Source organism: Macrobrachium nipponense, chromosome 47 (genome assembly GCF_015104395.2).
Source record: "Macrobrachium nipponense isolate FS-2020 chromosome 47, ASM1510439v2, whole genome shotgun sequence".
NCBI classification, from domain to species: Eukaryota; Metazoa; Arthropoda; class Malacostraca; order Decapoda; family Palaemonidae; genus Macrobrachium; species Macrobrachium nipponense.
Window position 1 is genome coordinate 34694824 of NC_087222.1, and position 15406 is coordinate 34710229.

The 15406-nt window shown below is 36.4% G+C and overlaps 2 protein-coding genes across 3 annotated transcripts in view; both read right to left on the reverse strand.

The window, feature by feature from the left end:
• LOC135204878 (beclin-1-like protein) overlaps window positions 1-920 on the reverse strand; it is an 18574-nt gene extending 17654 nt beyond the window's left edge. Inside the window, exon 1 of the mRNA XM_064235107.1 lies at window positions 785-920. The gene's annotated coding sequence lies outside the window, so the exon portion shown is untranslated. The remainder of the gene's footprint in view (window positions 1-784) is intronic.
• Window positions 921-1696: 776 nt separating this feature from the next.
• On the reverse strand, window positions 1697-11059 carry LOC135204879 (cysteine sulfinic acid decarboxylase-like). 2 transcript variants are annotated; one of them, XM_064235110.1, is made up of 11 exons: window positions 10855-11059; window positions 8894-9228; window positions 7661-7845; window positions 6853-6959; window positions 6517-6632; window positions 5329-5580; window positions 5106-5170; window positions 4478-4556; window positions 3404-3603; window positions 2773-2902; window positions 1697-2621 (listed from the first exon to the last, which is right to left on the reverse strand). In XM_064235110.1, the coding sequence occupies exons 1-11, from the start codon at window positions 11042-11044 to the stop codon at window positions 2436-2438; spliced, it is 1845 nt and encodes a 614-aa protein (XP_064091180.1). In that variant the 5' UTR covers window positions 11045-11059; the 3' UTR covers window positions 1697-2435. The 2 variants fall into 2 exon arrangements, 1 of the variants encoding a protein (XP_064091180.1); XR_010312355.1 differs by having other exon boundaries at window positions 2416-2621; window positions 2773-2913.
• Between the last annotated feature and the right edge of the window lie 4347 nt (window positions 11060-15406).

A 15406-nucleotide genomic window follows, 5' to 3' on the forward strand; every position in this document is an offset into this window, starting at 1 on the left:
TATAGGCTAGGCTAGCATCTATGTGGCCTACATTACAAGCAGCACGGTCCAAACTTTAAACTACATGTAAATTAGCTTTAATACCGTAAAATTATCTATTTATGGTAATCCTAAAATTTAGGGGTTCAAATTCACTGCTCCCTTATGTGTGTTTAAGTTTTCTTTCCTCCTTAGCCTAAATTTCTATTTCTTTCGACAGATCAGCAAACAGAACTAGGTACTAGTACATCTGCTGTGAAATTAGCAGTTTATCTGCTTACATAAAGTGGAGATTTGCGAGTTTCTTGGTATGTTTAAAGGGGGGCATATCCCCCTTTTTTTTTTTACGCTGCCTTTAGGTAGACTACTACTAGGTAGGCTAGCTATATTTTTTCCAAGATGAAACACCTGATTAAATGTGTTTGCTGTTCCTAAATTTTACGTCAAGCAGTGATATTTCTCAATACACTTTATGGGGGCGTATCCCACAGAATTTTTTTTTTAAGTTGCCTTTAGTGTTAATTTTTTTACAATTCAGTAATTCCATGGTTCAGTACCTGTTTAGGCTGTGTTTGCTGCTCTTGAACGTCAAGCAGTGAATTTGGTCGCCTCAACTGTAGATTTAGATTGTTTACGTTATTGAACATCGTTACATAAATAAAATAAGTCGTAAATAATCATAAAGCAATTATAATAACACGCCATTAGTTTTACATCACACAAACCTGATAGGCCCAAACCAGCCCAATTCTAATCCCTCAATTCTCCCTTATTTAAGATAATTATACCACGAAATTATACTCACCAGCTTCAAAATTATTACGATAATTATTATTTATCTCAACAACGTCGATTACGCGACGTAATTCGTGATAAACGACGGAAATATGCAGGGAATTTCTCGTCCTTTTCGCCTTCACAGGATCGACGTTGGGGAATTGGGAGCAAGATGGCGGCGTTCGTTTATGTTCAAAATCATTTTATATTCTAAAAATTGCTATATTTTATCAATTATATCTTAATTTGCGTTATTTTTATTATATAATTCAATAATACATAATTATTAATTCGTTAATATACATTAAATGATAGTAGATGCGTCTATATAGAAATTATCCGTGATAAACTAACAGTATTCAAACGCAATCATTTCTCATATGTTTTATCGATTTTCTACGTAATTGTTTTGAGTAAATTCATCAAAATATGATCTATCTTTTATTTCTAGAACATTTTTCTTTGTGTTTTTAAATTAATCCCAAATTTTATGTAAAATAAAAGAACAAACTAAGAAACCCGAAGATTTTTGTTTTAGGAAACGGCACCAAATTCAGCTCGAGAATGTAAACAACTGGACAATAACAATCTATGACGTCATAGTCACGTGACCATTAGACAATTGTTTATTATGTTTATTTATTTATTATAATATAATAATGTTTATTTCAATAAATTATCAAATATATTAAAAACTTAATTGTTTAAATTATGTTTTAATAATTACATATTATTCGTTTTTCCAATTTTAAAACAATAAATTTAACATATTTTTTTAAATTATCAATTATTCTAAACACTTCATTATTTACGTCGTGAATTATTTATTTATATTATTTAAATTATGTTTTAATAATTAAAAATAATTCGTTTTCCAATAATTCAAAACAATACATTTTATGTATAATTTATTTAAATACAGGTTTATATAAACAAAGTGTGTTTTATAGTTTTATTATTAGGTTTTACTTAAACCTAGAGGGTATAAAATGTGTTTTAATTAAAAACGAAACATTGGAAATATGTCAAACGTATTTTTACACAAACCTTAAAAGGTTCTACTCGGAATGAAGCTTCAGAATTTACTTAACACTAAACTTAGAACTAAACCATTAAACGGTATACAGGTCTGTAAACTCATGTTTTATGTACAACTAAACCCCGTAGAGTTACGTCAAGATCTGTTTTTTTATTCAAAACTAAACCACAAATCTTACGTTAAACCTTAAACCACTTCAGGAGTGTCAAGGTAAGGTTTAGTTAAACCTTTAAACCACAAATCTTACGTTAAACCTTAAGTCATTTCAAGTGTGTCAAGATAAGGTTTAGTTAAACCTTGAGCTAAGCCTAAACAACGCAGGTACGTATATAAAGTTCTACTTATAACTAAATCACATATCTCTCTCTCTCTCTCTCTCTCTCTCTCTCTCTCTCTCTCTCTCAGCCAAAGAAGAGGTTAACCCCTAGTCTCTCTCTCTCTCTCTCTCTCTCTCTCTCTCTCTCTCTCTCTAAGCCAAAGAACAGGTTAGCCCCTAGTCTCCTCTCTCTCTTTCTCGCTCTCTCTCTCTCTCTCTCTCTCTCTCTCTCTCTCTCTCTAAGCCAAAGAACAGGTTAGCCCCTAGTCTCTCTCTCTCTCTCTCTCTCTCTCTCTCTCTCTCTCTCTCTCTCTCTCAGCCAAATCACAGGTCAGCCCCCAGTCTCTCAATCTCGTCAAGGGCGTGGTCCATGTCAGCCCGGGTCCTGACCTGACCTCCACAGGTCAGGACCATCCTGAAGAAGTTGACCAATCTCTTGTTGGCCAAGGGCTGGTAGCCCACCATCAGTGACCCCTCCAGTACCATGCGTTTTTTGACCTCTGGTGCCACCTGGGGGGACAGAATTTGGGGGTTTATGAATATTTTAAAATATCTTTATAAAACGTTTACTGAATATTAAAGAAAATAACCTTATCTACCTCATGTCTATCGCATAATGAATATTCTACATGATAAGCCAGGTGACCCGATCCGACCTTACCTTCGACACCTTGATCCACCATTCTCCGGTCTCCTCCTGACCCCGCAGGCTCGGCGGGACGTACCAGAAGCAGACGTTGGTGCACTGCGGCTCCGCGATCAGGCGGAAGCCGGGTCGCGACCTGACCTCTCTGCCAGGTACCTGTTTATGAAAAGCAGACTATTAATGTTTGTGAGGTCAAGGTAGGTCGTGTTATGATTTTCACGTTTGCTAAGGTCATGGGGGTGATGTATTGGTATCTGCGAGGATAACAGAAGTCGCGAGGTCAGTTATTAATAGGCCAAGGTGCTCAACAAGGTCACAGGGTCACAGGTAACTGAATATTAACTTGCTGAAACCAAAAAAAGGCCCACCATTGTTTATCAAAATTTCTAACAAGGTCCCAAGGTCATAGGAGCAAGATCCCTAGAAAACAGGGTCACAGACACAAGGTCCAAAGGCCACAGGATCACAGGAACAGAGACCCAAGGTCCCAAGGTCACAGGAAAAACGTCCCAAGGTCTAAGGATCACAGGAACAAAGTCCCAAAATCACAAAGATCACAGAAACAGGAACACATAACCAATGCCCCGAGGTCACAGGTCTTCAAAACCAATCCCCCCCCAACAATCAAAACCTCGCCCCAACTGACCTGGACAGCTCGAAGACCTGGTCGACCTTGGCCTCCGTCGCGTCGAGCCCCTGGAGCTTGAGGAGGAACCAGAGCTTGAAGGCGTCGGTCTTGCGGCCGCACTGGACGCTCTTGTCGCCGGAGTCGTAGGAGGCGTCGTAGTGCTTGTCTTGCTGGAAGAGGTAGGTGGCCCTGGCTGAATTGCACTCGTGGAGGAGCCCCTGTAGGAAGGGAAGGAAGGGAGTCAGGTTTTGAATGGTATGCTCGTGTCGTACACAAAGAGAAGAAGAGAAGGATACGCGAGCGTTTCGTTGCGTACGCGACGCTCTAGAGTTGCGTCGTTGAATTGCATTGTTTGTTTGCATCAAAGATAGGCATACGAAGACAGTGCACATATGCAACAACCTTATGGGTGTCATTGAATTGTGTTATTTGTTTGTGTCACAAACAAACCAATGAAAAGAATATAAATGTTTCGTGCATACGACATGCTTTACAGCTGTATTATTAAATTGTATTGTTTGTTTGTGTTGTAAAAGTTGTATCAATGAATTGTATTCTTTGTTTGTGTCATAAACAAACCGTTTGTTAGCAAAGAAAAGTTAACTAAGATAATGTGTGTATGCAACAATCTAATGTCATATAACTGAACTATGTTGGTTTCTTGAGTCACAAACAAAGCAAAGAAAGGCATACAAATATAAACAGTGTTATAATTAAATGTTATGTATTTTTTGTTTGTGTCGCAAACAATGCAATGAACGGAGTTGAGTTCATGGAGGAGGCTCTAAGTGGGGGGAGGGATAGGGAGTAGATTGGTTGTTTGTGGCACAAACAAGGCAAAGAAAGGCATAGAAACATATAATAACCTAAAGTTGCTTCAATGAATTGTATTGTTAGTTTGTGTCACAAACAAAGCAGAGAGAGTCGTGTGATAAAAACAATGTTGTGAATAGATTGTTTGTGTGTATCCAGCAATCTAAGACAAACGCACAATCAAATATTTGTGTCTACCATCTGTATATCTTTCCATTTCTCTATTTACTACAAACAAACACATAGTACACAAACAATTACAAACAAAGCCAAACAAACCTTATGTTTGGTGAGGAAGACGGAGCACTGCAAAGAAGCACCGAGCATCTTGTGTGGGTTCCATGACAGCGAGTCGGCCCTTTGGGAGGAAAATAAACAAAGTTAACTAAACAAATTAAATTTGATAAACAAAGTTGTTTATTTTACCCATAATTTGCCTGGACTATATTTTGGTCTAGTATAAAATTAGTTAAAATGGTTAATTTTAATATATAATATTGGCAAAAATGAGCACAATAAACAAAGCTACTAGATTATATCCATAATTCACTTGGAATATCTATTGATTCAATATTCAGTGATTTAATTGTTTATCTTTTTAATATTGTAAGCAATAAGACACTATATACAAAGTAAATATAAACGAGGTGAAAAACAAAATAGAAATAAACAAAGTAAACACACAGTAAAAATAAACAGGTAAAAACAGAGAAAGTGAAATAAACAAATTAAAGATAAACAAAGTGAAAATAAACAAAGTAAAAATAAACAAAGTCAAACAAAATAATATATTTAATTTTATTTCAATGTGGAAGGAATAAATTGTCTGTGTTTTCTAAGGCTGTCATCGATTAAACACAATAAACAAAGATAAACAAAGGTAAACAAAGCAACTTCTCTCTCTCACCGGTTTATGCCGTCCAAGAGATGTTTGTGCTTCCTGGACACAATGGCCGACCCGCCCCAACATGCCTGCGACGAACAAACAAATTCACAAGCAATTACAAACAAAGATATAAACAAAGGGTTTAAAATATAAATAAATATATATACATAATCTTTAATAATATATAATTCATAATTTAAAACGAAAATAAACAATTAAAAAAACAGAAACAAACAAAGCCTACATCAACGTGTAACCACACGCCCTCCTCCTCGCAAACCTCCGCCAAGGCGCCCAGAGGGTCGTAGGCCCCCAGGACGGTGCTCCCGGCCGTGGCGTTGACGAAGAAGGGTTCCCGTCCCTCGGATCGAACCCGGGCAATGGCCGACTTCAGGGCGGACGGGGTCATTCGACCCTGGTCGTCGGTTGGGACGGTGACCACGTTGTCCAGGCCCAAGCCCAGCCAGTGGGCGCTCTTGGTGATTGAGTAGTGGCTCTGGTATATATAAAATATTATTTATAAAATTGGTAAAATATAAAATATTACTAAATATATAAAAATAATAACCTAAAATATAAAATCATAAATAAATAAATATTAAAAAAAATAATATAACATATTTTATATCTTGAAATATTTATGTATTTTATATAAATACAATATATAAAATACAAGAAAGTATGTATGTATAAAATATAGAGAATTTATTGTATATAATAAACACAATTAAAATATGAACAATAATATTTGTAATACATAAAATATATCACCCATTTTGTAAATTTTGTATTTTATATACAATAATTAATAAATATATAAAATATATATCTTATTATATAAACGAGCATGGTAAAACAATCTGCATAAAATATTTGGCTTTTGATTCTCCAAAAATGAATAAAATACTACAAAAGACATTTACAAAATATTACAAAAATGCAATATTTATAAAATACTTGTAGATTAGATATTTATACATAGAATACTCTAATGAAATAAAATACCCATAAAACAAATATTCATAAAATGTTTTCATCAAAGCAATATCTATAAAATACATATAAAATATATGTAGAATACATGTAAAATACTCGGGAGATAAAAGTCATTTAAAATACACAAAAGTCATATAAAATACTTGGGAGATGAAATACCCATAAAATATCCTTAAAACATCTTGGTAAACGCAACATTTATCAAATGCAACATCTATAAAATATGCATAAAATACATATAAATTACAAATAGAATACAGAAAAAATACATTTAAAATACTTGGGAGATAAAACAGCACTAAAATACCCCTAAAACATCAAGGTAAACGCAATATTTATGAAAAGCAACATTTATAGAATACACATAAAATACATGTAAAATACTTGGGAGATAAAATACCCATAAAATACCCCTACAATAAAAAGTTCTTCTAACCTGATCTGAGGTGAAGGCGACCAGCGGTTTCATCCCAAAAACTCCTTTGCACTTCACTTCGGGATTCTGGCGGTACCTGGCAACTGCCATCGCGTACATGTTGCTTATGCTGCCTCCTGAGAGAGAGAGAGAGAGAGAGAGAGAGAGAGAGAGAGAGAGAGAGAGAGAGAGAGAGAGAGAGAGAGAGAGAGAGTTAAACACAACAATAACCAAACCATACATATAATAATATAACCATAAACCAGAAATAAATTTTAAAAACCTTAAAAAAACAAAAACACCAAAATGTCAAATTTCAAGGTCAATGGGTCAAAGGTCAAGAAAGTTGACCCTCACCTGGGGCGAAGATGCCGTCGCCCGCCCCCCACCCGAAGAGGGAGATCAGCTCCCCTATGACGTAGCGCTCCACCACTATGAAGACTGGGGCCACTTCGAAGGTGTACCTGCACGTATAAAATACATAAAATATTTGAAATAAGTTAAATATTTAAAATATGTAAAATATTTAAAATTTGTAAAATATTTGAAATATGTAAAATATCTAATTTATACAAAATATTTAAAATACATAGATTATTTAAAATATTTAAAATATATAAAATACATAAAATATTTAAGATATTTAAAATAAGTGAAATATTTAAAATATATAAAATATTTAAAATTTGTAAAATATTTGAAATATGTAAATATCTAATTTATATAAAATAAAATACATAGAATATTTAAAATATTTAAAATATATAAAATCACATAAAATATTTAAAATATATAAAATACATAAAATATTTACATTATACAAAATATACAAAATACTTGAAATGTATTTTTAGATTTGTAAGATATACTACATATAGCGTATATAAAATATTTAAAATATATATGAAATGTATAATTCTATAACATATTTGAAGTAAATGTAAAATATATAAATGTATAAATCTAAAATATATAAAATATTAAAATATATATATGGTATATAGAAGCTGGACAGCCAAAAATTTAAAATATATAATGTGAAATATATAAATGTTAAAAATATTTAAAATATTCAAAATTTTTAAAATGTATAAAATGTTTAAAATATATATATATGTATAGAGAAGAAGTTGGACAGCCAAAAATTTGAGCCCCGAATACCCACTGGTTGGTGTTGAGGGCCTCTACGAGCCATGCCCCGGCCAGGGCCTCCTCCCCTATGCCCCCGTACAGCTGGTTGAAGAAGTAGGGGTGTTGCGTCTTCACGCTGTGGGAAACGACGTCCCCGACCAGTGAGTCGGCTTCTTTGAGCGGGTGGCCTTCGCGCCGGATGGTCAGGTCCAGGAGGCTCTGGGGGTGTGGAGAAAGGAGTTTCCTGTCATTTAAAGTTAATCAGGAAGTTTCCTGCCATTTAAAGTTAATCGGGTTGTTTCCAGCCATTTAAAATTAATCAGTAAGTTAATTGGGAAGTTTCCTGTCATTTAAAAATAATCAGTAAGTTTCCTGCCATTTAAAATTAATCTGTAAGTTTCCTGCCATTTAAAATTAATCAGTAAGTTTCCTGTCATTTAAAATTAATCAGTAAGTTTCCTGTCATTTAAAATTAATCAGTAAGTTTCCTGCCATTTAAAAATAATCAGTAAGTTTCCTGCCATTTAAAATTAATCAGTAAGTTTTCCTGCCATTTAAAAGTAATCAGTAAGTTTCCTGTCATTTAAAATTAATCAGTAAGTTAATTGGGAGTTTCCTGTCATTTAAAATTATCAGGAAGTTTCCTGCCATTTCAAAAAATAATCAGTAAGTTAATTGGGAAGTTTCCTGTCATTTAAAAATAATCAGGAAGTTTCCTGCCATTTAAAAATAATCAGGAAGTTTCCTGCCATTTAAAAATAATCAGGAAGTTTCCTGCCATTTAAAAATAATCAGGAAGTTTCCTGCCATTTAAAATTAATCAGTAAGTTTCCTGCCATTTAAAGTTGATCGGGAAGTTTCCCTCTATTTAAACTTAATTAAGGTATCACCAAGTCTCCCAATATTTAAATCAACCTCCCATCAACTGCAACTAATCAACGTTAATCTCCCACCATTTAAAATTAATCCCCAGCTATTTAAAATTCATCTCCAGACATTCAATATTAATCTCCAGCCATTTAAAATTCATCTCCAGACATTTAAAATTCATCTTCAAGCCATTTAGAATTAATCTCCCATTTAAAATTAATCTCCAGCTATTTAAAATTAATCTCCAGCCATTTAGAATTAATCTCCAGCCATTTAGAATTAATCTCCAGCCATTTAAAATTAATCTCCAGCCATTTAAAATTAATCTCCAGCCTTTTGGAATTAGTTTCCAGCCATTTAGAATTAACCTCCAGCCATTTAAAATTAACCGACTGACCTCCAACTCAGCGGGCAGCTTGAAGTCAACCACCTTCTGCCGCCGGTCGATCCCCGTGACGAGTCGCTCCTTCAGGACGACGTTCAGGATGGTCTTGAGCAGTTCACCCCCCTCAATGGAGCCATTTTGGGGGTCAACGGAGCCCTTTTGGGGGCTAATGGAGCCATTTTTTTGGATAACAGAGCCATTTTGGGGATTAACAGAGCCATTTAGGGGATTTACAGAGCCATTTTGCTCTGAGCCAATCATCATCAGCCTCTGTTTCTTCAACTCCGATTGGTTGACCACAGGTGCCATTTTCTTTCTCGAAGTCCGTTTTCTACGCGATACAAAATCTGGAATAAATAAATAAATAAATAACAGAGAGAGAGAGAGAGACGAGAGAGAGGAGAGAGAGAGGAGAGAGCGAGAGAGAGAGAGAGAGAGAAGGAGAGATAGGAGAGAGATAGAGAGAGGAGAGAGTTCCATGGCGCCACCCAAACAACAGCCCAACGTTTCTGTCGCTGCCAATCTTGAAAATAATCTCAAAATAATCGCTACAAATCGCTAATCACCGGGGGTGGGGTAAACGATCGCTGATTGATCAATATTGATCGGCATTTGATCGACGAGTGTCAATGTGGCGTCACTTAAGGTTAATGAAGGGTTAATCACAAGAACACAAACTGTGTAACCTTCTCCCTATATACGAAGTCTGGGTCAAAATAGAAAGAAGAGAGAGAGAGAGAGAGAGAGAGAGAGAGAGAGAGAGAGACAGTGTGTGTTTCTAACTGACTTTAACTGGTTCTCAGGGCACGTGAGCACCACGACGGACACACCCCCCCCTCCCCAGGACATATAAGGGCGGCGCCCAAGGTCTGTGGGCGGGTATTTGGAACCTTGAAAAAAAAATTCACCTCCTTGAGATTTTAAGCCTAAAGGTCTTCTGCGAGTCTTTCAGTCTGATCTATTAATAGAAGTCTATTTATACAATAGTTTATCGATACAATAGTTTATTAATACAATAGTCTGTTGATACGTCAGTCTATTGATACAATAGTCTATTGATACAATAGGCTATTGATACAATAGCCTGTAATACAATAGTCTATTGATAGAATAGTCTATTGATACAAAAGCCAAATAAACAGTAAACAAGATGCAATATCTTCAAAGATTTTTTATTTTTTATCAATTACTTGTTTTCAAGATTTGAAATAAACTGTTAATTACAGAAAAATTGTTTTATATAAATGAGTAAAAACAATGTTATTTTTAAAATAATAATAATAATAATAATAATAATAATAATAATAATAATAATAATAATAATAATAATTATAATAATAATAATAATAATAAGAAGAAGAAGAAGAAGAAGAAAAAGAAGAAAAAGACCGAAGAAAAAAGAAGAAGAAGTACAATTGCTCCTGTTGGCGAGATGGCTGGAAGACAAAGGCCTCCTTGCCTGGAAATACAGTCCTGGAACAATAGAGTGGCCGTAAGAATGATTCCAGCTCGGCAGAAGAGACTCCATGAATTCCATCCACCTATAGCAACATCGTTCCAGGACAGTGGTTCCAGCATCTCTCTTTTACTTCTAGATGACTGATGTAGCTATAGCTGGAAGTAATGGAGTCTCCTCTGCTGAGCTCCATGGAATCACCCGTAAGACCACTTCATCGTTCCAGGGCCGTGGTTCCAGCACCTGGCTCCTACCCCAGATGACTGATGTTGCCATAACTGGAAGCCACGGCACCGATGGAGTCTCCTCTGCTGAGCTGGAATCACTGGCAATGCCACTTCACCATCGTTCCAGGACTGTAGTTCCAGCCAAGGAGGCTCTGGGTTCCAGCTGCCTCCAACAGTCATTCGAAGACAGTGGTTCTAGCCAAGAAGGCCTTGGCTTCCAGCCATCTCACCAACAGTCATTCCAGGTAAGTGGTTCCAGCCAAGGAGGACTTGGGTTCCAGCTGTCTCACCAACAGTGATTCCAGGCCCATGATTCTGGCCAAGGAAGCTCTGGGTTCCAGCTGCCTCCCCAACAGTCATTCCAGGACCTTGGTTCCAGCCAAGGAGGCTCTGGGTTCCAGCCACCTCCCCAACAGTCATTCCAGGACCTTGGTTCCAGCCAAGGAGGCTCTGGGTTCCAGCCGCCTCCCCAACAGTCATTCCAGGACCTTGGTTCCAGCTGCCTTGCCAACAGTCATTCTAGGTGAGTGGTTTCAGCCAAGGAGGTTCTGGGTTCCAGCTGCCTTGCCAACAGTCATTCCAGGTGAGTGGTTTCAGCCAAGGAGGCTCTGGGTCCCAGCCGTCTCGCCAACATTCATTCCAGGTGAGTGGTTCCAGCCAAGGAGGCTCTGGGTTCCAGCCATCTTGCCAACATTCATTACAGTAAAGTGGTTCCAGACAAGGAGGCTCTGGGTTACACCGTCTCTCCAACAGTCATTCCAGGACCTTGGTTCCAGCCAAGGAGGCTCTGGGTTCCAACCGTCTCGCCAACATTCATTCCAGGACTGTGGTTCCAGCCAAGGAGGCTCTGGATTCCAGCCGACTTGCCAACAGGAACAATCGAACAGGGGGTTATGTGTCCTTATAATAATAATAATAATAATAATAATAATAATAATAATAATAATAATAATAATAATAATAATAATGCGAATGAAAATAATAATAAAAATAATAAAAATAATAATCATCATCATTATACAATCTTATCTTATCTTCTTTCTATCTAAGTATAGATCTGTTTATCTACAGACAGCGTCCAAATGCTACTTTCCAAGGCTATTAGATAGTTGCTATTGAAACTAGTAATTGCAATTGAAACTAGTAGTTGCTATTCATATTTTGCTATTAGTAGCCCAATAGCTATTTAAATATCCCTACTAGAATAACTAGTAGTAGTATCAGTTTCACAGGCTTACTAGGAATATGTGTCTACTGTTCTTAGTACAATAAATAGCACTTAATAGCTCCTAGTAGCACTTAATAGCACTTTACCTACTTAAAACACTTGGTGATAATTATTACAAATGCTACTATAGTTACTTCTTGCTAGAAATAAGTGACCTAAAACGCCTACTAGCTTCCTAGTAGCACTCAATAGCAGTTTAGCTATTTAAAACACTAGTCAATAGCAAATGATATACAGTTATAATTCATCTCAGCTAGCTAGTCTCATCCTGAATGCTATTTTTTCAAGGCTATTAGCTAGCTCCTATTGAAACTAGTAGCTGTTTCTACTAATAGCTGAAGGGAAGTAGCTAACATTCACTACGTGCTACTGAAAATGAGGCTATTAATCTGATTTTCTGAAACCTACTAGCTATTATGACTGCTATTTTTTCACTGCTGCTAGCTAATTGCTATTAGGACTTGTAGCTATTTTCACTAATAGCAGGGCAGAATAGCTATTATTCATTATGTGCGCTGAGAATGGGGCTATTCGTTTTATTAATGCTAGTAGGTGCTATTAGATATTTTTATTAGTAGCACCACTAGATATCAGTTTTGTAGGCTTACAAGAAACAGGCGTCGTAAGGTTTCCTATGAAAATTAATAGCACTTAACAGCTCCTAGTAGTACCTAATAGCTCTTAGTAGCACTCAATAGCTCCTAGTAGCACTTAATAGCACTTTACCTACTTAAAACACTTGGTAATAATTATTACAAATGCTACTATAGTTACTTCTTGCTAAAAATAAGTGCCCTAAAACGCCTACTAGCTTCCTAGTAGCACTCAATAGCAGTTTATCTATTTGAAATTCATATCAGTAGCAAATGATATACAGTTATAATTCATGTCAGCTATGCTAGTCTCATTCTGAATGCTATTTTTCAAGGCTATTAGCTAGCTCCTATTGAAACTAGTAGCTGTTTCTACTAATAGCTGAAGGGAAGTAGCTAATATTCACTACGTGCTACTGAAAATGAGGCTATTAATCTGATTTTCTGAAACCTACTAGCTATTGTGACTGCTATTTTTTCACTGCTACTAGCTAATTGCTATTTTAAGACTAGTAGCTATTTTCACTAATACCAGGGCAGATATAGCTATTATTCATTATGTGCGCTGAGAATGGGGCTATTCGTTTTATTAATGCTAGTAGGTGCTATTAGATATTTTTATAAGTAGCACAATAGCTATTTAAGTGTCCCTACTAGAAAGACTTCTAGTAGATGGCAGTTTTGCAAGCTTACAAGAAACAGGCGTCGTAAGGTTTCCTAGGAAAATTAATAGCACTGAATAGCTCCTAGTAGTACTTAATAGCTCTTAGTAGCACTCAATAGCTAATAGAAGCACTCAATGCCACTTTAGCTACTTAGAACACTTAATAATATAATAGAATGATCTCGATTTCCCAAAGACTAAAAAACCATTTTTTCTATTAAAAAATCTAAAAATAATTTATTCATAATAAATACCTTATTAACAGCTGCTATTCGGGCTATTAGCTATGAAAATGACACGTAATTATTCCTAAATGATTATTCTATCAATTCCTACTTATGTTCAGCGAGCTACTAGTCCGTTCACTGCTGTAGATGGCCGAGAAATTGACGATAAAAATAACGACTTTAGGAACGTATGATCTTCAAAGCGACATATTGGATCATAAAAGTTATTAGTAATAAACAGCTTATTAATAGCTGCTATTAGTGCTATTAGCAATGACAATGACATGTAATTATTCCTAAATGATTATTCTATTAATTCCTACTTACGTTCAGCGAGCTACTAGTCCGTTCACCGCTGTAGATGGCCCGAGAAATTGACGATAAATATAGCGACTTTAGGAACGTATGATCTTCAAAGCGACATATTGGATCATTGGAGTTATTCGTAATAAACAGCTTATTAATAGCTGCTATTAGAGCTATTAGCAATGACAGTGACATGTAATTATTCCTAAATGATTATTCTATCAATTCCTACTTACGTTCAGCGAGCTACTAGTCCGTTCACCGCTGTAGATGGCCGAGAAATTGACGATAAATATAACGACTTTAGGAACGTATGATCTTCAAAGCAACATATTGGATCATTGGAGTTATACGTAATAAACAGCTTACTAATAGCAGCTATTAGAGCTATTAGCAATGACAATGACATGTAATTATTCCTAAATGATTATTCTATCAATTCCTACTCACGTTCAGCGAGCTACTAAGCCCGTTCAGGGCGGTAGACGACCGAGAAATTGACGATAAATTGAACGACTTTGAACGTACGATCGTCAAAGCGACATCTTGGCTCATTAAAGTCATTCGTAATAAACAGCTTATTAATGGCTGCTATTGGAGCTATTGGCGATGTCAATGACGTGTAATTATTCCTAAATTATTATTCTATCAATTCCTACTTACGTTCATCGAGCTACTAAGTCCGTTCAGGGCAGTAGACGACCGATAAATTGAACGACTTTGAACGTACGATCTTCAAAGCGACATCGTGAATCATTAAAGTTATTCGTAATAAGCAGCTTATTAAGAGTTGCTATTAGAGCTGTTAGCTATAACAATGACATGTAATTATTCCAAAATTATTATTCTTCAATTTCTACTTACGTTTAGAGAGCTAGTAGTCCGTTCAGGGCGGTAGACGACCGAGAAAGAGAACGACTTTGAACGTAAGGTCTTCTAAGTAACCTCCGGTAGCGAGAGAGAGAAAGAGAAGGAACGAAAGCTCCTCCCTTTAGCCCTGAGAGTTTTTTTTACCAATAGCGGCTATTTTTGGGCACTTTTTCCAATTTTCCCGGCCCGGGTGCCCCGTGAGTGGCTGCCCCGATGATAAAGGGGTTCAGAGATAGTGCCAGATACCGGGAAAGTGGCCCAGGGGGGGCCAGGGGCTGTCGGGAAAGGGGTGACATGACCCCCTAATCACACCCCTAGGCTGATGTCACATTTGGAAACTTCCACTGAGGCCGGGTTTGGAAGACTTTGAAAGATCGGTTGATATTCGTTAAAAATCGGGCGTAAATTAGCATTTATTATTACAGAATGAACGTAAGGTGACGGTTAACCGCGATTTCAACGTTTATTAATGTGAATTAACAGCGGAATTAACCGCACGGTCCCTCGAGTTAGGCCTTTACACCAACGATCCCTCCAATTCCAAATGAGATAAGGTGCGATCCGCGTATTCGCATATGTCGTATTTGGTGCAATTCCTACGACAATTTCGCATCTGTCGTATCATCAAACGAATCCCTACTATAAAATACATAAAAAAACACATTTAAAAAGGGTATAAAACTATATCGTATATAAAATAAGCTCATGCGATTTCCTAAACGCGCGCCTATCACGTGTAATACCCATGTGGATGACGTCACAAAGTGGGCGGAGCCTCATTTTCCAAAGGTCGAAGGCCACCTGTTTTAATGGTCTATTTATAGATCACCAGTTAGCAACAGCAAGAGGACAACATATACTACATTGTGACGTTGTAATATGTTTTTTGTATGGGCAGGCTGCATTATTTTAATGGGTTGCAGTGGGGGCTGAATGGTTTATTTTTTCTTTTTT